Below are 24821 nucleotides of genomic sequence, written 5' to 3'. Positions count from 1 at the left end.
AGGCTTCAAAGTCTGCTCAGCAACCTGAACAGGCAGACGAGCACAGGGGAGCCCCGGCAGATGCGGAGGGGGGGGGGAGGAGAGCGAGCGAGCACCACTGTCGTGCCTCAGAGGCGGGCACTAATGAAAGAATCCCTTTATCTCTAACGTGTGCCCCACCCTCCCTTTAGCAAAATCCCACTTAAGAGGGAAGGGAGGGTCTGCTTCATTCCTTCCCAACCAGCCCGAATACCAGGAAATTAAAACATTAGAACATAAGAACACAAGAAAGAGCCTGCTGGATCAGACCAGAGTCCATCTAGTCCAGCACTCTGCTACTCGCGGTGGCCCACCAGGTGCCTTTGGGAGCTCACATGCAGGAGGTGAAAGCAATGGCCTTAAGAACAGAAGAAAGAGCCTGCTGGATCAGACCAGAGTCCATCTAGTCCAGCACTCTACTACTCGCAGTGGCCCACCAGGTGCCTTTGGGAGCTCACATGCAGGAGGTGAAAGCAATGGCCTTAAGAACACAAGAAAGAGCCTGCTGGATCAGACCAGAGTCCATCTAGTCCAGCACTCTGCTACTCGCGGTGGCCCACCAGGTGCCTTTGGGAGCTCCTGCAACAGGGTGGGCGTTCTCCTTCCCCTGGTCAATGGGCTGGCACACCAGACGCCCCTCTCTCCCTCTTTCCTGGAAAGTGGAGGGAAGGATAGGGTCTCCAACTCTGGGGGGCAAATAGCTGGAGCTTTTGGAGCAGGGCCAAGAAGAGGGAGGAGTTTATGGAGGGGAGGGACTTCAACGGGGCATGACGTTGCAGAGTCCACCTCCCAAGGCGGCCATTTTCTCCAGGCGAATGGCTCTCTGTCACCCAAAGATCAGGTGCAATCCCAGTAAATCTCCAGTCAACGCCTGGAGGTTGGCAACCTAGGGAGGGGCTCTCTCGACGCAGCCCCCCCCCCCACCTCCTTTGGATAAGCGGTGTCCTCACAGCCAAGCCATGAGTGCAGCTCCCGGCCAGGAGAAGCCCGCAAGTGGGATGTGTCTGGCGTAGTGCAGGATCAGTGCCCGAGAGGTCGTTTTGGAAGCGAGCGGCGCCAGGACTCACAAGCCTGCCTTTAGGTCTCACCCTGTAAGCCCAGCTTGGCATGGAGTATCAGTAATTGGCACGCTCTCTGTGCATGCCCAGAGGCAACCTTCTTTTTTACTGTTGCAAATTGTCAGGCTCCAGGCCCTCCTCTGAGGCAGACCTTTTAAGTATTGCCAATCATAGGGGGAACCTTCTGCTACTGAAGATGCCATCAGGGATACAGAAGGCAAATAGTGGCTTGCATGGAAAGGAACTAGGTTGCCGGTCAAATCCAGGCAAAGCAGCCTCCGTCCCAGGTCCCTCAACCTATGCCACTCTGTCTTGGAATTGCCTGGACCAGCTTGGCCCAACTGCGTTGCCCAAGGAAACAATGCTGAGAACATGGAACTGTGCCTCCTTCCTGGCCTTTTTTTTTTTTGGGGGGGGGGGGAGGAGTCTTCATCTCTCCCCTGGATTTCCATCACTGGGGTCAGGAAGGCTTCGTTGCCCTGTGTGGCCCTGGGGTGGGAGCATTGGCATGGCTTGGTTCTGCCACCCAAGTTTTTAGTGCCCATTCACCTTTGCCCTGCTTGGGAGCCAATCTGGCTTGAAGCTGACCTGTCCTGCAGGTGGGTTGGCCTGAAAGATCTGTTGCCTGGAGCCTGGCTGCAATTCTACAACTCCAGACCCTGCCTGGAGGTTGGCATCCATAAGCAGAAGAAGCCTGGCAAACGAGGGCAGCACCTCTGGGTCCCCTTCCTTTGAGGAGACTCTCTGTTATAGGTCAAGCTATGGGGTCTGACTAGGATAGTCGAGTTCAAGGAGAACTCTCACCAGTGGCGTAGCGAGTTCAAGGAGCTCTCACCTGGAGGACTCTCACCAGTGGCGTAGCGCCAAGGGGACAGAGGGTGTGCGATGTACCGGGCACGCACCGGTGTGGGGGCGTTCTGGGGGCGAGGCAGGGGTGTAGCATGCATGCTTGCCCCAGGCAGTTTCCCCTCACTCTGGCCCTGACTCCCATCATTACAATGGATCTCTGGACATCCAAGATTAGCCCCCAGGAGAAAATGGCTGCTTTGGATTTGTGTGATTGGTGTTTGGAATATGCTGCCACAGGAGGTGGTGATGGCCACTAACCTGGATAGCTTTAAAAAGGGCTTGAACAGATTTATGGAGGAGAAGTCGATCTCTGGCTACCAATCTTGATCCTCCTTGATCTCAGATTGCAAATGCCTTAGCAGACCAGGTGCTCAGGAGCAGAAGCAGCAGCAGAAGGCCCTTGCTTTCACATCCTGCATGTGAGCTCCCAAAGGCACCTGGTGGGCCCCTGCGAGTAGCAGAGTGCTGGACTAGATGTACACATCTAGTTATTTCCTAACCCAGGGCTGACAACCCCAGGCCATGCAGAGGGCAAGATTTGCCTAGGTGCCCCAGAATTCTTGGCTGGTACTCGAGTTGGGCTGTGTTGGGATGCCTCCTCCCACGTTCCTGGGCCTTGCAGCTTGGCTTGTGACCATCACTGCAGATCACAGGAGCCGCGCATGAGATACCTGTCGGGCCACTTCACGTGTCTCCTCCCTGTGGCTGGGCCGGCAGCACCCTTGCTGTGCGTCTTTGCGGGTGAAGCGCGCTAATCTCCTTCTCTCCCTTCTCCCTCTGTCCATGCAAGACAGGACCTGCTCAAACATACACACACACACACACACACACCCTTGGCTAGAGAGACCCATCCCTGCTGCCTGCTATAGCCTGTGAGATCAGGCCAAAACGCACTGCTGAACGGCACTACAAAGACACGTGCCCCAGTCCTACGAAGGCTCTGCAGTGGATCTCCAAAACGTCCCTTCTGGTTTCAAGCGTTGCGTGGGCAGCCCTGGCGTTTCAGAGCCAGCTCCACTTGGGCTCCTGCGAGTGGTCCCAATGCCCACTCCCCAGAAGCCATTACGGCACGCACATCCCACCTTCTGGTGTTCTACTTGGGATTTTTAAAGGCACCGCGTGGCACGTCGCAAGCTCAACGCCCCGGCTAAGACCATCGCTGGTTCACTTCCTGCGTCTGCTGTGAGCAAACGACCTCGCTTGCAGCCACATTTGGCCCCGAGGCCATCAGTTACCAGCTCCGGCATGAAGAGGTCTCATCTCATCCTGCTGAGACGCTGCCTCTTGGCCCATGGATATCAGCACCGTCTCCTCCGCCTGCCAGGGGCTATCAGGCACAGAAAGGTCTTTCCTGGCCCTGTAGTGCCTTTTATTTATTTAGAATATTTCTGTGCCGCCAGTCCAGGGTCTTGTGTGCAGCAGCTCGCTTAAAAACCACAATATTAAAACACAAGCAGCATCAAATGCTCCTTAAAACAGGAGATAATGAAGAAGAAGAAGAAGAAGAAGAAGAAGAAGAAGAAGAAGAAGAAGAAGAAGAAGAAGAAGAAGAAGAAGAAGAAGAAGAAGAAGAAGAAGAAGAAGAAGAAGAAGAAGAAGAAGAGGGGGAGGAGGAGGGGGAGGAGGAGGAGGGGGAGGAGGGGGAAGAGGAGGAGGAGGAATTTATACCCTACCTTTCTCTCCTGTAAAGAGACTCAAGGTGGCTTACAAGCTCCTTTCACTTCCTCTCCCCACAACAGACACCTCATGAGGTAGGTGGAACTGAGAGAGTTCTGAGAGAACTGTGACTAATCCAAGGTCCCCCAGCAGGAATGTAGGAGTGCGGAAATACATCTGGTTCACCAGATAAGCCTCCGCCACTCAGGTGGAGGAGTGAGGAATCAATCCCGGTTCTCCAGATTAGAACCCACCTGCTCTTAACCACTACACCAGGCAGGGAGCCAATAAAGAGCCAATAAAGTTTTAAAAAACGGTAAAAGCGTATGTTTCAGCCTGATGCTTAAAATGAAGCAGAGGCCAGGCAAGTCTCAAGAGGGGCGGTGTTCAAAGCCTGAGGTGCCGCCACGGAAAATGCTCTGTCGCCATCTGCCTCGCCTCTCGAGGTGAGGGCACAGAAGGCAGGGCTTGAGAGGCCGATCTGAGATGGTGGGCTGGAGGTGCCAGCTGGAGGTTCAACCTGGAACTCAGTGCTTGCCAAGTTGGTCTGAAAACCATTGGTCTGAAAACCAATCTGGCAGGTCTGGTCCTCTCCTCTCCCTCCTGCCATTCTCACAGCGACCCTGTGAACATTTGTTTTTCTCACCAGCTGTAGAAGGGAGATGTTTGTAGACCTCCTAATGTCTCCCAGAGTTATATGGTCCCTCGTGGCATCTCAGTTGTGCCTACAAAGGAAACCTACCCCGTGACTCAGTGTCAGAGGGTCCACATGGCATGCAGGAGGACCCAGATTCCATCTTTGGAACCTCCAGACACAAGGATCAGATAGCAGGGGATATAAAAGACCTATCCCTGAGACCATGAGAGGAAATGGAGCCAGTGTGCTATGATAGTTAGAGTGTGAAACTAGGTACACAGGTGTCAAACTCTCGCCCCTCCAGATGTTATGGACTACAATTCCCATCATCCCCTGCCAGCATCATGCTGGCAGGGGATGGTGGGAACTGTAGTCCATAACATCAGGAGGGGCACGAGTTTGACACCTAAGAACTAGGACATGGGAAACCTCAGAACCCCACTCCGCCCTGGGAGATGGCTGGATGACCTTGAGCCAATCACATTCAATGTAACCTAACCTACTTCACAGGGCTGTTGTGATAAAAATATGGAAGGGAGGATCCCTGTCACCGCCCTTCTAGCAAGGACGTGCAAAATGGTAGAAAAAGCAAGCAGCTCCGAGCATGCATGTAGATGCACAATTCATCATTGTGCAGTCACACAACCAGCTCCAGATGGCCTGCGTGTTGGGGGAGGAGTTTTCCCAGCCTAGGAGGATCTAAGGTTGCCAACTCTGGGTTGGGAAATTCCTGGAGATTTGGAGGTGGAGCCTGGAGAGGGTGGAATTTAGGGAGCATGGCGTAATGCCATTGACTCCTCCCTCCAAAGTACCCATTTTCTCTGCAGTCTGGAGATCAGTCGTAAATAATTCCAGGAAACCGCCAGACCCCACCCGGTGCTTGGGAATTCTACTAGTACAGGGCTGGCCAACCTACGGTGCTCCAGATGTTCATGGACTGCAATTCCCATCAGCCCCTGCCAGCATGGCCAATTGACTGATGGGAATTGCAGTCCATGAACATCTGGAGCACCGCAGGTTGGCCACCCCTGTGCTAGGAGCTGTCTGCAGAAAGCAAAATCCCAGCGTCCTGCATTTGCGGATCCCTTTTCTGCTCTTGGCCTGTCGCTCCGATCTCTCCTCCTTCCCTTGGGGAAAGTCTGTGCATACTGACCCAGAAGGCAGAGGTTGTAACCCGTCACAGCACTTCCTTGGGGTGGGGGAGCCATTAGAAGCCCACGCAAACGCCTGCTCTTCCCCACCCGCCCCCGGCGCTGCCTTCCTGTTGGCTCCGGTCCTTGGCTTCTTTCCATGCATTAGCTGAGTAACTAAGTGAAAATAACTTAATTCCATTTTGCTGCCCAGCTGGCGAGGGAGGTTGTCAGCAGAGCAGAAGAGGAATACGAAAGGCCTGTTTGTGCCTCAGCCTGGGCCCACCACGCTCCCTGCCTGCACCCTTCCACCCACTGAGCCTCTCCACCGGGGACCCTGCCCTCTTCCGTGACCTTGAGCCAACCTCCTCTCTTGTCCCTCCGGAGTCCGGCATTCCATCTGCAGGTCGTGGAGGGCTGAAAGTAGCCCCCCCCCCAGGCACCGGCCTGGCCTTTCCCCCCACGCCTTCGGGCACAGCTGCTCCAAGTGGCCCCTCTGCCCCGGGGGAGTTCATCTGGATTAATTCGTCATACGAACAGGATTACACATCTTGCAGATATCTCTTTAACTCCGAACTTTGCACTCCGTTTCTGAACCTCTTAATCTGGATTAACTAGCTATCCGTCGGCTTGTGTGCATGTAAAGATTTTCAGAGATCCGCAATTTAGTTTCAAGTGGGCACAATTTGGGGGAAATGCCCATCTTTCCTAGAGAGAGCTTCTCCAAAGTTCTGTTGCGTGTGCGTGCATACACAACACCCTGTGGCTGCTTTCTGGTTTCTCACACAGTGTGGGGCGGTGGTTAGAGGATTGGACTCGGGTCTGAGAGACTCAGGTTCGAATCCCTGTTCTGTCGGGTAAACTTGCTTGGTGACCTTGGGCTAGTTACACAGTCTCTCTCCTCCTAACCCACTTCACAGGTTCTTATGAAGATAAAATGGAGGAGAGCAAAATGATGTAAACCACTTTGGGTCTCCTTTGGGAGAAAGGCAGAGTAAACAACAAGAAAAGAAGGGGAAAAAAACTCACCCGGAAAATTACAGGGAGCCTCAAAGGTTGAGCTAAAAACCATAAAAATCTATAACAAAATAATTATATTCATTATACGGTGTGCACAAAACGGTTTGTTAAGGGCACAGGGACTGGAATACAAGCTTCACATTTTAAAAGACACTGTTATAATCTGGAAATACACCTTGCAGGTGTTTTTATCCGAAAATGGGAAACCCTTATATCTAGTGTGAGGACTCTGTTCACACAAACCACGGTTCTTTCACCACTGAAATTGGATTTTGATTACCAATTTTTCTGGAAGTGTGTAACGTGTAGTAAAACGTATTGGCCATTTTCAGATAAAAAATACCAGTAAGGTGTATTTTCCGGATGTGTTTTCTTTAATAATATTGCTTTGTATGTATGATTACTGAGAATGGCCAAATACATCAAAATGTGTATGGTCCTATACTGGGTTTATATATATATATAATTATTGTACCATCAACAGTGTCTGAGATCTTTGCTATAGTTGATGCTTTTTTAAAAATGTGTTGCCTGTATTCCAGGCCCTGTGTTTTTAGCAAAGCATTTTGTGTACGCCATAGAATAAGCGTAATTATTTTGTTATAGATTTTACAGTTTGTCGTTCAGCCTTTGAGGCTCCCTGAGAAAGGCAGGGTATATATGAAGTAAATAAATAAACAAACATATGTTCCCGCCCCATTTCCAGCAGCGCTATAAATTACTAGGCAGACATTTGGCCGGGCACCAAAGCTAGAATCTTAATGCTATTACATTATTCATTGGATGTCTGATACCGCATGAGTACATTTTATTTATTCTGTAATCTGTCCTGAATCTCTGCAAGAAAGGCGGGCTAGGAATAAAGTGAAGCACATAAAAGGAGTAATCTTGCCCCCAGAAAGTCCAAACCTTGTTCTGAAAGAGTGGGCGGGACAGGCCAATCACCTGACCTAAGAGCAAACTTCTCGTTGGATGAAAACTGGCAAACCTACACAAGTTGAGCTCACGCACGCAAAGGAGCTGTCACATATCTGACCAAAAAATGAACGCTTATTATCACCCGGTGTATTGTAGTGTTTTCCCTTGGTAGTAGTTCACATGATGTAGAATTTGGACAATTTAGAGCCAGAGGGGGGTGTGGTTTGTGGAAGGGAGGGACTCCTGGGGATATGCGATGCTCTACAGTCCATGCTCAGAAGTTGTCATTTTCTCTAGGGGAACAGACCTCCCTAGTTTGGAAAATCAGTTCTAATTCAGGCAGAATCTCCAGGCTTTGCATGGAAGATGGCAACCCTAACTTGCCTACCAAGCTCCTTCCCCTTCCTCTCCCCACAACAGACACCTTGTGAAGTAGGTGGGGTTGAGAGAATTCTGCGAGAGCTGTGACTAGCCCAAGGTCACCCAGCAGGAAAGTAGGAGTCCAGAAACACACCTTGTTCACCAGATTAGAACCCGCCACTCAGGTGGAGGAGCAGGAATCAAACCCGGTTCTCCAGATTAGAATCCACCTGCTCTTAACCACTACACCACGCTGGCTCTCTTTGGGCAACTGATTTGTCAGGGAAAGGGTCCAGATGTTTTTAATCGTACCGGCTCTCTTTTGCTGGAGAGGATGTCCTCTATGGCATCATCCCTTGTGATTTAATCATGCTGGCTTTCTTTGGGCAACTGATTTGTCAGAAAAAAGGCCCAGATGTTCTTAATCACACTTTGACGTGCTGTTCCAAGAACAAGTTACTCCAGGCATTAAATGTGCCAAGGGAATGAATCTTCCCAAAAGGAGCTCTGGAAGGCTTTTCGCCCCATTCCCCTGCCTCTTTCCTGGCAGTAATATACAGTTGGGCTCATTTTCTTGGGTATGTTGGTTGAGCCCATGCCTTGAATTTGGGACCCTTCTTTGCTTCTGCATTTTCCCCCTCCTCTAGTTTAATGGACTGTAGACTCTTCCAGCTGCCCTGATGGGGGGAAGGGAGCCTGTGCTTGGGCGGAGCATTTTGCTCTGTGAATCTATCTGGTCTGAAGCTAGTAGTCCTTTGGGTGGTGGGGGGGGGGCAGGCGGGTTAAAGGAAACCTCAATAGGAGTGAAATAACTTTCAGAATTAGTCTCAGGATTTTCCAGAAATCTATTATTGGAGCACAGAAGTGGGCACTTTTGGCCAGGCAGTATCAGCTGAGGTCTCTGCTGGAGAATGAGAGTGAGTGGACATCTGATCAGGACCCAGAGATCTGCTTGCGGAGCTGGCTCTGTGGCCCACTGGCCCCAGGTGGCTCGGAGCAACCTAGGAAAGTGGACTTCTTGATGGGCAGGGCTCTGGCAACTTGAGCCAGTGCTGAATTCCCTGCCCATATGCAGGGGTCTGCAACCTGCGGCTCTCCAGATGTTCATGGCCTACAATTCCCATCATCCCAATTGGCCATGCTGGCAGGGGCTGATGGGAATTGTAGGCAGGTTGCAGACCCCTGTAGGGTCTGATTTAGACTCCTGCTTGCCTGAGCCACTGGTAGTAGAAAGCATCCTCAACTCACAATTGATTGATGGTGACCCCATCAGGTTCCCAAAGCAAGAGAAGAACAGAAGAGGTTTGCCATTGCCTGCCTCTGCATAGCCACGAACCGTGGCCTTGTAACGTGGTCTCCCTTCCAAACACTAACCAGGGATGACCCTGCTTAGCTTCCCAAGGCCTGAAGAGCCTGGCCCAGCCTGAACCATCCCGATGAGAGCTCTTCTCCTGTAGCCTTATGCAAAAGAAGCGACTGCATCTGACTTGCTGCTTCAGACCCTGCCAGGTTCAAGCAGCATAGGAATGCTTTCCACCTCGCCAGCATCCCCCACCCCGCCCTATCATGCCAGGCACACTCTGATTCCAAGTTACGATCACCTCTGCGAGTCTGTGCTGGGTACCGGTGGTGGTGGGGAGTCTACAGTCCACTGCCTTTCAATGCAGGAGGTGGCACCACCACCCCCAGGACTGACTCCATGCCCGCACCCTTGCTGGGCCTGGCATGCTGCCGTCCTGAGGCCCAGAGGAAGACAGAGAGAGATGGGAGGGTGGCCCAAGGCTCGCAGCCTGCTGAATTATTCAGGCCTGGCATTAACTTTGGAGGGAGTGTGTAGGGTTGATTTTTTTTTGTGGTTGATGTACAGATAAATTTGAAGGGAAGACAGCTACAAGAGTCTCAATAATTAATCAAGGTGCCACTTAACAAAGCTTCTTGGGCACTCGCTGTTGCCTTGCTTAAGGAGACCCGCAAACTTCGCCGGCCTCTGGATTTGCATCTCGTCCTTGTTTTGTTCCTTGTGTTGGGGCTGGGCGTTCGCAGCGAGCCATCTGGAAAGGCCGGCCACAGGTCTCGCAAGAGGGTCACTGCAGGCGGGTACATTTCTCAGCAGAGTGGTGGCGGCGGCCAGGTCTATCTGGAGGGAGACTCCTGACCCAAACTTCATTTTCCCACAACAACCAGCCAGTGGGAAGGAAAAGGCACTTTGCTGATGCTCAGAGGTTCTCCTTCTGTGTCTATATTACAAACAGGCCTTGGGGCCAAAGTGTCCCCCAGGCTCTGACTTGACTTATCACCTGCCAGAGCATTTTTAGCACTTAGTGAGGATTTAGTGTTGAGTAGGGCGGGGTGTCTTTTCTGTCCGCACAGGTGTCAAACTCGCAGCCCTCCAGATGTTATGGACTACAGTTCCCATCACCCCCTGCCAGCATCATGCTGGCAAGGGGTGATAGGAACTGTAGTCCATAACATCTGGAGGGCTGCGAGTTTGAGGCCCCCTTCAGCCGCATTTGACAGATGTTGCCGTTAGACTGGTGGATCAAGTGGATCTGCTCCCCCACCCCTTTGCCTTTCCGGGTGAGCCTTCCATTTGTTTTACCTCCCCCTCCCTTCCAGAGACCTTCTCCTCCACCACCACTTTGAGCATAACAGCCTTGACCTAAAATGTGCTGCACATTAAATCAGCCACAAAGGAAACCCACAGTCCCAGGCCCCAAAGGCTGCCAATCGACCCAGCCCCCCCCTTCCGTGCCCAACATCAGGCGGTGCCCCCTGGCAAGAAAAACCAGCAAAGAGTCCGACAGACAACCAATCCCCGGCCTTTTCCAGCTCCAGGGTTACTCTCCCCTTTGGGCTGGGAGAGGAAGGCGCTCAGAAACCCCACCAATGGCAGGCCAGGTTGGAAACGCTCTTTGGAAAGGTGAGGTCCCCCCCCCCACTTTTTTCTGCGCAGGAGGGGAGGGGGCAAATTGGCAATTGGTCACATAGAGAGGGTGGGACTGGGAACCCCCACCCCGCCCCACCCCACCCCACCCCATAAGGCTGTGGTGCGTGTCTGTGTGCAGACCCCAGTACTTATTCATCCATCGCTAGCCGGGAAACTCGCGCCCCTAAGAACGGGCCCAACGAACTGACCAAAGAGGCCGGAGGGGCGAGGGAGGGGGGGGACTCTGCTCGGCTCCCGGTTCCTTGCTTTCCACCCCCCACCCCGCGAGGTTCTTTCCCTACAGCGCCACCCCAAGCCAAGTGCGGACGCGCTCGGTGACTCCAGCCCGGCGCCTGTGGCCAGGCTGCGCTCTGCCTCGATGGCATTCCGCCCTCCCTCCCTCCCGGCTCCCAGCTCGCTCCGGGCTCTATTCCCGGGAGAAGCGGCATTTTTGCTCGGGCCCCTCGGAAGAGTTGCTGGGGCACCCCGGGAATTACATCACCACCTGGCGGCAGATCGCTCCTGCCGCTTCTAGAGGGCTGAACTGGGACGGGGCGGCCGGTCCCTGGCTGGGCGCCCGCCGCCCTTCATCCGCGCCCCGCTCTCTTGCGCCCCAGTCCCTCGACGGCCCCTTGGGAGCCCCGCGCGTCCTGGCGCAAGGGTGCCCTGAGCCCGGGCGCATTCCGTTGCTGGGCGCCCCGGAGCGAGCAGCTGACCCTCCCCTCCAACCCTCCCACCCCACCCCACCCCACCCCACCCCCGCCCCCCGACGGCGGCAGAAAAGTTTGCCCGGCCGCTCTCCCTCCGGCCGCGTCCCTTGGCCCCGCGTCCGGCCGCCCCTGTCCAGCGCGCCCAAGCGCAAACTTTGGCGACTCCGTGCCCGCCGAGCGCCGCAGACTCACCTTGGCCGAGCATGTTGGCGAGGCGGCGGCGGCTGCCCGCTCCCCCCGAGCGGCGCTCACAGCGGACAGCGACGGCCGCGGCGCCTGCGAAGCCCAGAGGGGCTGGCCGGAGCTCCGGGCGGCAGCATCGCGGCGGCGGCGGCGGCTCCCTGGGCTGGCGGGCTGGCTGGCTTCCTGCGCTCGTCCTCCGCCGTCCGCGCCTGGCTGGCCGCTTTTAGCTGGGGGAGCCGCCCCCTCCGGGCCGGCCGCCGCCGCCTCCTCCTCCCTGACGCCCTCCGGCTGCGCCTCCGAAGGGCGTCTGGCGGAGCCCCGGTGCGCGCCTCCGCTCCGCTCCTCTCCCTGCAGCAGCAGCAGCGGCAGCGGCAGCAGCGACGGCTGGGCAGGGCTGGGCTGGGCTGGGCCAGGTCCCCCCTCCCTCCTCCCTCCTGCGCTCCCTCCTTCCCTCCCTCCCTCCCTCCCGTCGGCGCGCTTCTCTCCGCCCCCCGCCCGCTTCCCATAGAAAATTTATGAAAGTGTTTCTACCGTCGCTTAGAGAGGCGCGCTGGACACTCCCGACAGCCCCCCCACCCACCCACCCAGGCGCAGCGGGCTGGGGGAGGATAGCGGGCAGGGTGTGGGGAAGGCAGGCAGGTCCGGGAAGGTGTCTCTCCTGGCCTGCGCGGGGCGCGCACGGGCCGCACTCGGGAGCTTTTGGAGGGGACCCCCGGCGCGCCCCGACGGCGAAGGGAAGAGCTGGCTTGGCCACCGGCGGCGGCAACTTGCTTCTTGGGCAGGACAAAGAGCTGGCCCGGGTTGGGGGGGTGGGGAGCTCAGGGCGTGGCGGGGAGGCAACTTCCCCGGAGATCCCGTCTGGCCCGCCCCTCTCCGGCGGCCAGGTCACGGGACCTCCCGGGGAAGTCGGGGGTTCCTCCCTCCCCACTTTCCAGCCGGGGTCAGGCCGAGCCCGAGCCGGGTCGGTCCGGAGAAAGGGGCGGGAATGGCACGCCAAGGGCCTTGACAGACAGCCGCGGTCGCCATAGCAACGCGACAACGAGCCCCTCTCCCTCTTGTTGCCATGGAAACCAGCCCGAGCGGAGGGGCCTCCCGCCCGCTCCATCGGGGCTGGGGGAGACCCACCACGCCCTCCGCCGCCCCCGGGGTTCTTCTCGGCCCTCCGCTCTGGCTGAGCCACAGGGCGGGCCATGGGGCAGGAGGGGGCCCCACCGACCTACTTTCCGGTGATTAAGGGGAGTGGGAGTACCGTGGGGGGGAGGGGTCCTGTCCCGCGCTCCTCTGCAGAGGCCGGGGATGAGTCTCTGCAGGTCGCAGGAGAGAGTCGGAGAGACACTCTGTCACCAGAAGAGTCCAGAGAGGGGACATCTCATTTTCCGTGGGGGTGGAGGGGGGAGAAGAGGGACCCCTTCCGACTAGTTGGAGCGGGCCGGGGCGCCGTTGCGCTGAGCTGGATCCGGTTCAGCACTTCGCCTTGGGACAGCGCCCTGTCATCTGTACAACAACCTGGCCAGGCAGGCTGAGCTTAGAGATCGCCAACGTGACCCACATCGCAGAAGAGGGCTTGAGACTGGGAAGGAGGCTCGCCTGAGGCCAGGTCCAGCCCCCCCTGAAGCCCACGCCGGCTCTGCCCGTGGGCTTCAAGGAGACCTCTCTATGCCCTGGGTTTTGGAGAGCAGAAGGTGGCCTTTTGAATGATCCACCGCCGCCTAGGCCGGCATTCCCTCTGAGAATCCCAGTGAAAAGGACCGGGTGTGTCTGTTCTCCCCACCCCCGCCCCCAGCCTCTGATACTCCAAGGCAGGCTGCGCAGGGCCAGGGAGGTTCCATCGCCAGCCATCAGGGCTCATGTCCAGGATCTGGCCCCGTATCCAAACGGACTGCTCAGACCAGTCGGCTCCGGCCCTTGGGATCCGCCGCAACCCAGTTCCACTGGCTGGGAAGGTGCCAGCTCAGCCATGCCCCGATTTCCAGGCCTGCGTATTTTGCCCCCTGCCCCCTGGCACAGTCTCCTGCGCTCCCTCGCCCACCTCCTTCCAAGACAGCTTTCCCCCATAAAGTTTTTCACACCCGAAGGGGTCACAAATCAAAGGGGTCACTTCGGAAGCCGGGCTTCTCTGCACCCTTTTTTAATTAACACCCCCCCCCCAAAAGTGGAGAACTCACTTCCCTTAGCTTAGTCCCCTTTGGCACAACCAGACATGCAGGGCCCGCTGAGTGTTGACCCCGCACGGGGAAGCAGCGCAGCGCAAGGACCGCTTAGCACCAGCCAGCGCTGGATTGCGCCTCCGGGGAACTTCTCCTGCGGAAGACCCCCGGCACGAGCCGAACCTGCGGCTAGGGCGGGCGGGGGTGGGAGCGCTCATGTCCGGGGTGGCGCTGAGCGTGTGCAGAGTGCCTTGCCCTCGGTTTCCCCCTGGCCGCTGCGCGCTTGCAAGACCTGGAGCCGGTGGACCGCGGCGAGTCTCCCGGGCGGGCTCCAGCGAGTCTTTGATCGACGGAGGGGACTCCGTGGCTCGAGGGACCGGCTGGTGACGGCTCCGCTGGCCGGGCGACGAATGGCAGCTCGTTCCCCGATGCCTCCTGCGGCGTCCGGGGAGACTGCGCTCATCCTACAGTTGGGGGGCGTTTGCACGCAAAGGCCCGGGACCTGCGGGCTCCACGCCCCCTCCCCTTCTCCTGCCTGTGCCTGGGGGCAGAGACCCTTCTCCTCTTGGCCGCTCTCTCCCGGGTTGCTTTCCCTACCAGAGCGGGCTCCCCACCCCACCCCGCCCCGCCGCCTTCTTTCCACCGTCGGGTCCGTGCCAAAGTAGCTTGCGGATCGGGGGCCAAGCCAGGACCGAGCCCTGGCCAGGAAGCCACCGCCCCGCTGGCTTCCTCTCTGGGTCCCAATTGGCCCCCGAGGGCGCGCCTATCTTTGGCCCTGGTGGGCTCGGCCCCGAGGGGGCGACTTGGCGGGGTTTGACGCAGCCCCCCAAAAGTGGCATCAGGAGAGGCGCCAACCCAGCCAGCTGGCACCTGGCGCCTCACCCTCTGCTTGAGATGCGGCTTTGGAGGGCTACCGGGGCGCATGGACTGGGGGTCTGGTGCCAGGGATCCCCAGTGGATCGGGGCCCCTGGACTTCTCTCTCTGGCGTCGGCAGGGCTGATTCTGGCTCGTCGGGGAAGGGGGCGGGATCCAGGAGGTCCCCAGATTCAGTCTCCAGAGATAAAGAACGGACAGTAGGCGCGGGGGCGAAGAGAGAACCTCCGTCTGGGCCCCGGAGAGCCGCTGCCAGTCTGACCTGGCCCAAACTGACCTTGACGGACCGTTCACACGTTACAGTGCGGGTGCCTACTCCTCTGTGTAAGGAAAACAAAGCTCCAAGGCGCCTTCAGGCCCCGGAGGACCCGTCCTCAACAAAGGTGGGGTCCAAAAGCCCACGTTCAGCGGTACACGCGTGGCATGCAACCGCAGAACCCACGCCGGGATCAAGACGTGTCCGTTTGATGCCGGACACGGATGTTGTGTGGCAACCACTGTCACGTGGGAATAGGGCCTAAGACAGCTTTGGGGCTGGGTCTGCCTGCTTGCTGGGCCAACAGAGACCGGAAGCAGGTCGGCCAGGCCGGTGGCGCGGGAGGAAGGGGCTTCTGCTCGCCCCTTGGAAGCCCCTCGAGCAAGCGCCAGTCCTTCTGGCCTCCTTGGGGTGGCAAGTTCGAGGCTGCTGCTGCGCGCCTGGCACAGCTTTCTTGCCTCGTCGCTGGAACAGACCGGCTTGTGTGTGTGTGTGTGTGAGGGCGCGCGTGTGTGTAGGGGGTGTTTGAGGTTTCTTGGCACTCCCCCAGCCCTTCTCACAAAGGAGGGGGGGGGGAGCCAGGCAGAGCCGACCGGGTTAGTGGGGCGCGAGGAAGGAACCCACGCCCGGCCGAGGCCTGACCAGCGAGAGGGAGGCGGGCATTACTCAAGCGGTGACTCAGGAGCCGGGCCGAGGGGGCGCAGCAGCTGTCGTTCAAGCTGTGTGCCGGGCGCTGGGGGTGGGGTGTGGTGGTGGGGGGGTCCGCTGGGATCGGCACGTCCGAAAATGTCAGGCGAGGCAAAGCCACCTGCCGCAGGGCACAGCTTCTTGGGAAGGAGACTGGCGCCCAGCCAGGGACGAACGGGCATCGAAGCCCCCTCCTCCCTATGAAAGGGAGAGTGGCTCAGCTAGGGTGGGGGTCTGGGGGCGGCCTGGAGCGACCTTGAGAGTCTGCTGCAGCAATCCTTGCTGGGGGCCAAGCCTCAGATTCACGGTTTGGTCCTGCCAGTCTTAGCTGCCACCGGTGGTGGGAAATGCCCGTTTGTAAAAGAGGCAATGGGCGAGAGGTTTAGGCGATCTATAGGAAACCGGGGGTAGGGCATGGGGGAGCTAGGTGGGGGGGGGTCACAATTTATTCCTATTTACTTCATTTATATTCCCCAATGGAGACCCAAAGTAGCTGACAATATTCTCCCTTCCTCCATTTGATCCCTCACACAACAACAACCCTTTGAGGTAGGCTAAGCTGAGTGTCTGTGCTTGGCTCAAGGTCACCCAGAGAGCTTCCATGGCAAGGTGGGGAATGGGGCCCAAACTCTTCTTCTCCTTGTAGGAGCCCGCCTGGGTCGTGGCTCCAGCTCCTCCAGGGCAAAAGGTCTTCGGACCGACGTGCAACCTGGCAGGCACAGGGGTAGAACTGCTGCCTGGGACTGGCGAGAAGAAACGGTGCCCAGGGCTATCCAGAGCCGCTACCCGCATCTCTTTGCCTGGCCAGGGCCACGTGCCAGGCACATGTTGGCCAAGCCTGGGTTTCTCAGGTGCCCAAACAGATGCCGGGGGCTCAGATTCATCCACCGCCCGCCCTATGTCTTGAGTGGGAAAAGCCCGCTGCATCTGCTCAGCGCCCCCGGACGTTTATGAATCCGGGGCTGAGGTCTGAACGTTTGAAACGGGTGCCCGGGAAACTCTGGTCGGGCTGAATCTTGCAGGCCAGCCAGAGACTGCATGCTGCGGCTCGATGCCCTCGGTCTGCTCCCGCTTTGGCCTGGCTCCCGCGCTCGGCGCTCGATTGGCGCTGCCTTTCTGGGCTCCACGTGGGTTTTGTAGCCATGGAGGATTCAGCTGTTGCGGAAGCGAAATGCTGCTCTTCTGTTGCGGCCCCGGGTAAGTGTGGGGACTGCTCTGGTTTAGCTGCGTGGGTGGCGGAGAAAAGGAGCTGTCTTCAAAGGGCTTCTTCAAGGGCCGGGGAGAGGGGGGGGGGTTTAAACTGGGTGGCAGCAGCAACGGCCGCCGCCCTGTGAGGTAGGCCGCTTTCTGGTGTTGCTCCCAAGTAAAGGCCCGAGGACCGGCGATTATTGAGGTCTCCAAGCCCATGCATATGTGAGGTGGCGTGGCAGAAGGGCGTCCACACGCTCAGGCTGCATTTCGAGAGTCGCTTTTGGGGGGTGGGCCCTTCTTTAGAAACCTCTCTGCAAAAGGGAATGAGGAGGGGGCATCCTTTCTGCTGTGCTGGCTTGCTGTTTGCAGGAGTGGTTTTATGTGAAGGGTCATTCAAAGCTGCCCTCTCCCCTCTTCAGGCCGGATGTGGTGTTTGGCAGAGGGAGCTCTTGAGGCATGGTCGCCATATCAGAGTCTAGCCTCGCAGAAGTTGCTTGCCTCATAAACATTTTACGTACTCATTTTCCTGCCACGTCTTCACCACGTCTTTGCCAGTCAGGTTACCCTCTTTTCGGGTTCCAGAAAGCGGCGTAGGGACTCAAGCCAGACCCTTTACCTTGTGAATTGAGAAGCATGAGAGAAAGATGGTGTTGGAGCGCTTCCCTACTTTGTCTCCTTTGCCTCATTTTTCCTTGATCGCCAAATCAGAGACCGTGTACAAGTTCTCTAGCCACTTGGCCATACTGCTTTGACCATATATGTGTCAACTGATGCAGTTTGTTTTCTTTTCGGTGTGTGTGTGTGTGTGAGTGAGGTGATTTTGAGATTATAACTCCCAACCACTTATGGCCCAAGCTGGTCCGATCTTGTCAAATTTTGGAAGCAAATCCAGGGTCGATATGCAGAGGCAGATAGTGGCAAACTACCTCTCTTTGTCTCTTGCACTGAGAACCATACAGAGCCACCATAAGTCCGCTGCGACTTGATGTCACTGTCTACCACCACCGCTTGCTGACTTGTAATGTTTTCAGCTGATGTGATAGCTTAGAGTCTGAGAAGGCCTAGGGTTAAATCTCCCTCAGTTCTGAAACTCTGCAGGTGATTTAGGTAACAGCAAATGTAATCCTAAGACTGTTGTCCTGGGAGTAAGTTCCATTAAGTAAAGTGGGACTTGCTTCTGAATAGATCGGCTCAGTCTTCTTTCCTGTGTCTCAGCCTAACCTACCTTTTAAGCTTCTTGGGATCAAATGGAAGAAACCTGTGTGTCCTTCTGGGAGACGGGGCAAGATAAAAATTCTATGGCATTAAGTATATTTCACTTTAGAAGAAGAAGGGTTTGGATGTATACCACCCTTTCTCTCCTGTAGGAGTCTCAAAGGGGCTTACAATCTCCTTTACCTCCTCCCCCCGCCCCCGCTCCACAAATACCCTGTGAGGTAGGAGGGGCTGAGAGATCTCCGTAGATCTGTCACCAGTCCAAAGTCACCCAGTTGGCTTGTGTTGGAGTGCACAGGCTAATCTAGTTTCCCAGATAAGCCTCCACAGCTCAAGTGGCAGAGCAGAGAATCAAACCCGTTTTTCCAGATTAGAGTGCACCTGCTCTTAACCACTACGGCACTGCTGCTCCTACAACCTTGGGTCTTACTGTGGAGTTTTCGGAATAGTCTGTGCCTTTCATAAGGGTCATCCTGAGTTATGTTTGGGACTTCCTCTGGCCTGAAAGTTCTTTGTTTCTTCTCTTGAACCAGGCCTGGGCTTTTTTTCTCTTATATCCTGCACTCCAAACAGCCGGTGGGCTGAGCTCTCCTCTTATTAAAAGGGACTTAAGATAGATTCATGGGTGATAAATCTATTAGTAGCTGCTAGTTATGGTGATTAAAGAAAGCCTCCATGTTCAGAGGCAATAAACTTCTAAATTCCATCAGCTGGAGGCAATATGCCCTGTTGTTGGCCCTCCCGAATAACTGGTTGGGCACTAGGTGAGATAAGAAGAAGAGGAATTTGGATTTATATCCCCCCTTTTTTCCTTTGAGGAGATTCAAAGGGGCTTACAGTCTCCCTCCCCCACCCCCAACAAACACCCTGTGAGGTGGGTGGGGCTGAGAGAGCTCCATAGATCTGTCCAAGGTTGCCCAGCTGGCATGTGTTGGAGTGCACAAGCTAATCTGCTCCCCCAGATAAGCCTCCCCAGCTCAAGTGGCAAAGCGGGGAATCAAACCCGGTTCTCCAGATTAGAGTGCACCTGCTCTTAACCACTGCACCCCGCTGGCTCTCAAGATGCTGGACTAGATGAGCAACTGGTCTGATCCAGCACGGAAGGCTCTTCTGATGTTTTCTTCTTTCCACTTCCAAGCTGGAGAATTGGGGCAGAAAGGGGAGCGTGGACTACTGGGCAACTTTGCCCGAGACCCCTGAGAACACCTGTGGCAGAGCCGGGCCTTCAGCTCCATTCTCACAGAGTCCCGTCCAGCCTCCTGTAACAATGTGGATGGAGAGCGACACTTTTTTCGCCTCTTCCGCACACGATGTCTGTTCTGATTGCGTTGGTCCTGACAGCTTGCTGGGCGGGCCTCTCTCCTCCGCGAGTGGGCAAGGCTGCGCGTGAGTCAGTCTTGCTTGCTTCTTGGCCTCTTCCTACGGCAGCAGCACCTGTTCACCATGGGGCATAGTCATATAGCAAAGCATAAATAGGCCCCCCACCCCGCCCCAAATTCTCAGCTTCCCCCCCCCTCCTAAATATAATTCCGTGCCAAGTTGTGTCCTCTGGCAACACTGCCACTTCTCTGATTCACAGAGCCGTACTTGTGCTTAAAAATAAAGGGGAGGGGGAGAGACACCAGAATAGCAGGTTGCCCTTTTGGTTGACTAAAGCACTGGTGCCCTCCTGACCTTTGTGATCCCCGCCCCCTCCCCTGTGGGAGGATACGGAACACCCAGTCCCAAAGGTGACTCAGCCCTCCCCAGATTGCACCCTTCTGCGGGCGTTTGATCCCATGCATCTGAAATTCTGACCAATGGTGTGGGGGACCACTCTCCCGCTGGTGGGGGAGATGTCTACCCACTGGTGCCAAACCTCATTCGAGGAATGAGCTCTTTGGGAGTCCCTGTGAACCCTCTTGTGTTGGTGGAAGAGTGAGAATTGGGGCTGTTCCTTGGTGAGGGTGATCTCTTGCTCTGGCTTCTCTCTTTCATCTCTGGTCTTTACGACACCCTCTTGCCAGTGGCTCTTGCTGTTTCCTTCCCGGAGCGGTAAAGAGATGGTTATACATTGTTATGTTTATTTTCTGTTGTAGGTTGGCCTGAGCCCTTGTGGTGTGGTGTAGTGGTTAAGAGCAGGTGGATTCTAATCTGGAGAACAGGGTTGGATCCCCCACTCTTCCACCTGAGTGGCAGAGGCTTATCTGGTGAACCAGATGTGTTTCTGCACTCCTACATTCCTGCTGGGTGACCTTGGGCTAGTCACAGTTCTCTCAGAACTCTCTCAGCCCCACCTACCTCACAAGATGTCTGTTATGGGGAGAGGAAGGGAAAGGAGCTTGTAGGTCACCCTGAGTCTCCTTACAGGAGAGGAAGGTGGGGTATAAATCCAAACTCCTCCTCCCTTCTCCTCTTCCTCTTCCAAAATAAAGGAAAAAAGGGATTGGGAAAGTTAATGATTAGGGTCGTGATTCCAGACTGAGGGGGCAGTCCTGTGTTCTTTTGCAACTCCTCCTCCTCCTCCTAGAGGAGATCACTGGGTCCTTGAGACTCCTCGCTTTGGAGTTTGAGGCTCAAGAGACCAGAGGTCCAGCCATCCTGGTGGACCTCTCTGCATCTGTAAGGTATCCTGTTTCCCTGGCTGAGACTTTGCCTTTTCTTCTTGGGGCATCAACAGGAAGGCACCATTGACCACGTCCAGCACGCAGACCCCTTTCCACTGAGTAACTGCAGCCATTGGGTGTGAAGGTGGGGCGAGAGAGTAAGAAAGAAGAAGCGGAGTTTGGATTTATACCCCACCTTTCTCTCCTGTCAGGAGACTCAAGGTGGCTTCCAAGCTCCTTTCCCTTCCTCTCCCCACAACAGAACCCTTGTGAGGTAGGTTCGGCTGAGAGAGTTCACAGAGAACCGTGACTAGCCCAAGGTCATCCAGCAGGAATGTAGGAGTGCGGAAATGCATCTGGTTCACCAGATAAACCTCCCACTCAGGTGGAGGAGTGGGGAATCAAACCGGGTTCTCCAGATGAGAATCCTGCTCTTAAACCACTCCACCACGCTGGGTGTGATCCGGTTTAATCTAAAGGACTGCCTTGCCCTTATTCTTGCAGCTCGCAAGGTCCGGCGCCAGGTGGCTCACCAGATCCCCGAAGCCATTTTATCAGACCCAGAACTCCAGGCGGCCGTGGGAGCCCTCCCTTCTAACTACAACTTTGAGATCTATAAGACCGTATGGCGGATCCGGCAGGCCCAGGCGAAACGAGGTGAGCGCTTTGGCTGCAGGGCAGTTGCGTGTGTTGCTGTGGGGGGGGGGGGGAGGTTCTTTCTTCCAGCTCTCTTTTGGCTGGTGTGGAGCCGCTTTGAATATGTGAACTGCATCCCCTTCTGTGGGCGGCTGTGTGTGTGAGGGCGGGGCACGTGTGCTTGCAGTTTGAACCACCCTGGTTGGTCACTTTGGCTAAAGTTTTGTCGGGGGGGCGGGCAGTCCCACAGCTAGTAGAGCTATAGCCAGTGGTGGGACTCAAATAATTTAACAACTGGTTCCAATGGTGGGATTCAGATAATTTAACAACTGGTTGTTTACAAGCACCATTTTAACAACCGGTTCTGCCGAAGTGGTACGAAACGGCTGAATCCCACCACTGGTTAATAGCTATGACTGAGAGTGTATAGTGGAAGGGGCAGAGGCATGCAGTGGTGGCGGTTCTTATGGCACTCTAGATACAGGATCTGGTTTCATCAGTTTTCGCTGCATGGCCAATTGGCCATGCTGGAAGGGGCTGATGGGAATTGTAGTCCATAACATCTGGAGTGCTAAAGGTTTGCCACCATGGTTAGGGGAAATGAAGCCCGGTGCAAAATCTGAGTTTTCTTCCCCCTGCTCCCTGTTTGGGTGGCTGCCCTCCCCCACCAGGACCAAACAACTTTTTTTGCACCGGATCTTGAAGTCAGTGTATGGACCTTGGGGGAAGAAAGAGGGTTGTGGGGGTGATTTTCCACACACACACCCCACATGGCTAAAGGGCCGCAGCCTGGGGACATTTGACCCTATATGTCCCCATAGGTGGTACGCCCCTGGGAAGGGTAGTTATAGCTCTGTAGTGCTGGTGTGACTCATAAAGCCATCATGGACTGATGCCATCCATGCTAATCTGAGCCGACCACAAAGCTGTTGTCCCTGCCAGCTGAAGGTCTGCCCGATGATTGGTCTCTCAATCAGGGTGGTAGGAGAGGCACAGACCGTGGGCTCATCAGCCCCAGCTCCTCTGCTTGGCGTCGGTGAGCCTAGCACAGTGGTGGCGAACCTTTGGCACTCCAGATGTTATGGACTACAATTCCCATCAGCCCCTGCCAGCATGGCCAATTGGCCATGCTAGCAGGGGCTGATGGGAATTGTAGTCCATAACATCTGGAGTGCCAAAGGTTCGCCACCACGGGCCTAGCAGAACCAAGAGGTGTCCCTAAAGATCACCTGGCCATTCCTGTATTCCAGGGTTCATTTTGGGGGAGATCAGGAAGAAGAAGAAGAGTTTGGATTTATACCCCACCTTTCCCTCCTGTAAGGAGGCTCAAGGGGGCTTCCAAGCTCCTTTCCCGTCCTCTCCCCACAACAGACACTTTGTAAGGCAGGTGGGGCTGAAAGAGCTCAGAAGAACTATGACCAGCCCAAGGTCACCCAGCAGGAATGTAGGAGTGCAGAAACACATCTGGTTCACCAGATAAGCCTCCGCAGCTCATGTGGCAGAGCGGGGAATCAAACCCAGTTCTCCAGATTAGAATCCACCTGCTCCTAACCACTATACCACACTGGCACTCAAGACTGGGTTCTGTGACTTTGGGGGAGGTCCTGGCATTGCCCAGTCAGAGTACCCGTGGCGTAGTCGTTAAGAGTAGGTGCACTTTAATCTGGGGAACCGGGTTTGATTCCCTGCTCTGCCACTTGAGCTGTGGCAGCTTATCCAGTGAATCAGATTAGCTTGTGCATTTCAACACACGCCAGCTGGGTGACCTTGGGCTAGTCACAGCACTTCGGAGCTCTCTCCGCCCCACCCACCTCACAGGGGGTTTGTTGTGAGAGGGGAAGGGAAAGGGGATTGTGAGCATCTTTGAGTCTCCCACAGGAGAGAAAGGGGGGATATACATCCAAATTCTTCTTCTTTTTCTACCCTTCATGGCTGGATTAGAACGTTAAGCATTTTTTTTGCTAAAGGTGGAGGCAGCCTAGAACAATAAAGAGGACAATAAAACCAGTAAGGAAAACCAAAGCTCGTTCAGGTGGGTCAGGTCAAAGCCCATCTAAAGCTCAGCTACCGAAAGCTAATGGCAGAAATTCAGAGGTTTGAGGGAGTGCGAGAGAGACGCAAGGTTGCTGAACGTCATGTTCAGGCTGGTTTTTCAGATGACGACTTGCTGCTGAATCTGATCTGTGTGCGCGCTTTTAATTTTTGTCGGCAGCTTGGAACGTTTTGGACAGATGGCCCAGTTCTGAAGTGCCGCTCTTTGAGAATAAACACAGGATCCAAAGGGTTAACCCTGCACTGTTATTGTTCTGGTGGTGTTTTTGCCTTGAAAGGAAGCATCCCGTCCCGCCAGCATTACAAATGCCCCTCGTGTCCCCACTGCGGCCAGGAGGCGTACCTTCACGCTGAAAAAAGGGGTTTGGGGGGTCAGACAGGCTTTAAGATCAACAAAGTAAAGGATGTCCCAGGATTCTGGCTTGCAATTCCTGGTTCCCTGGGAGAATTTGTTGGCTTAGGACTCAGGGGTCTGCAACCTACGGCTCTCCAGATGTTCACGGACTACAATTCCCATCAGCCCTGCCACTTGGCCATGCTAGCAGGCACTGATGAGAATTGTAGTCCATGAACATCTGGAGAGCCGTAGGTTGCAGACCCCTGTTGACATTTGTCCTGATCCTGACCACACCTTGCGCAGGTATCAAGCTGTGCCCTTCTGAGATATTGACTTCCTTTGTTTCTTTCAGTTGCTCTGCAGATGCCGGAAGGCCTGCTCATGTTTGCCTGCACCCTCGCTGACATCATTGAAAGGTAAGGGTGAAAAGGGGAGATGGCTTTTCCCAGGTGTGGCTCAGGTCAAGGTGAGGCAGAGTGCCAGAGGCATGGGAGTGACAGAAAGGCTGGACTTCATGCTTGGTGCCACTCCTTTTCACAGAGCTGGGGGCGTGGGACATCTTGCAGCAGCGAAGGGCAGCCCTTCCCCACTCAAGTGACTCCTGGGGTCAACCTCTTCCTGGGAAGCTATCTTTCTTCGTTGTCGAGGAAGGGAGGGATGACTGATGAGGGGGGAATCGACTCTCTCCTCTCTGCTGACTAAAGCCAGTGGGATGACTGGACCTGAAAGCCATTTCTGCATCAGGTCGGAGTGGAACATGTTTCTAGGAGCTGTGATGAACAGGAGGCTGTCCTGCCCCTGAGCGGAAAATCAGTCACTCAGAGGAGCATCCAATCACCTTCAAGAAGGGAGATGAGACGTTGGAGGGAGCAGAGAGGAGGGAATTGAGTTCTGCATTAGCGTGGTGTAGTGAGAGCCAGTGTGGTATAGTGGTTAAGAGCTGGTGCACTCTAATCTGGAGATCCGGGTTGGATTCCCCACTCCTCCACATGAATGGTGGACTGTGGTGAATTGAATTTGTTTCTCTGTTCCTACACATGAAGCCTGCTGATTGACATTGGGCCAGTCACAGTTCTTCAGAACTCTCTGAGCCCCATCTACCTCCCAAAGTGTCTGCTGTGGGGAAAGGAGTTTGTAAGCTGCTTTGAGACTCGTTGCAGGAGAGAAAAGGTGAGGTATAGATCCAAACTCCTCCTCCTCCTTCTTGGAGATAGCAGTGACAGCTCAAGAAAAAGAGCATGAAGGGCCTGGCAGTGTGGCAGACTGGTTTGAGTCTATCTCTGCTAGAGAAGAATGCTCAATTGTCAGACCTGTCTCCGGTGGTGAACAGACCTTATATTATTTAGTCTGACTGGGGAAAGGGCAGGCAGTTGTGG

The 24821-nt window shown here is 55.5% G+C and overlaps 2 protein-coding genes across 2 annotated transcripts in view; one reads left to right on the top strand and one right to left on the bottom strand.

Moving 5' to 3' along the window:
- The window catches only part of RTN4RL1 (reticulon 4 receptor like 1), a 49285-nt gene extending 37729 nt beyond the window's left edge, over nucleotides 1–11556 (bottom strand). Inside the window, exon 1 of the mRNA XM_048518450.1 lies at nucleotides 11475–11556. Within this exon, the coding sequence (XP_048374407.1) occupies nucleotides 11475–11487 (13 nt within the window). The 5' untranslated portion in view covers nucleotides 11488–11556. The remainder of the gene's footprint in view (nucleotides 1–11474) is intronic.
- Nucleotides 11557–16536: 4980 nt separating this feature from the next.
- Nucleotides 16537–24821, top strand: part of DPH1 (diphthamide biosynthesis 1) — a 59978-nt gene continuing 51693 nt past the window's right edge. Inside the window, exons 1-3 of the mRNA XM_048519472.1 lie at nucleotides 16537–16626; nucleotides 20925–21077; nucleotides 23798–23861. Of these exons, the coding sequence (XP_048375429.1) occupies nucleotides 16572–16626; nucleotides 20925–21077; nucleotides 23798–23861 (272 nt within the window). The 5' untranslated portion in view covers nucleotides 16537–16571. The remainder of the gene's footprint in view (nucleotides 16627–20924; nucleotides 21078–23797; nucleotides 23862–24821) is intronic.

This window comes from Sphaerodactylus townsendi, linkage group LG16, assembly GCF_021028975.2.
Source record: "Sphaerodactylus townsendi isolate TG3544 linkage group LG16, MPM_Stown_v2.3, whole genome shotgun sequence".
Classification (NCBI taxonomy): Eukaryota; Metazoa; Chordata; class Lepidosauria; order Squamata; family Sphaerodactylidae; genus Sphaerodactylus; species Sphaerodactylus townsendi.
Note: the sequence above shows the minus strand (reverse complement) of the source record. Positions and strands in the feature narration are given on the sequence as shown.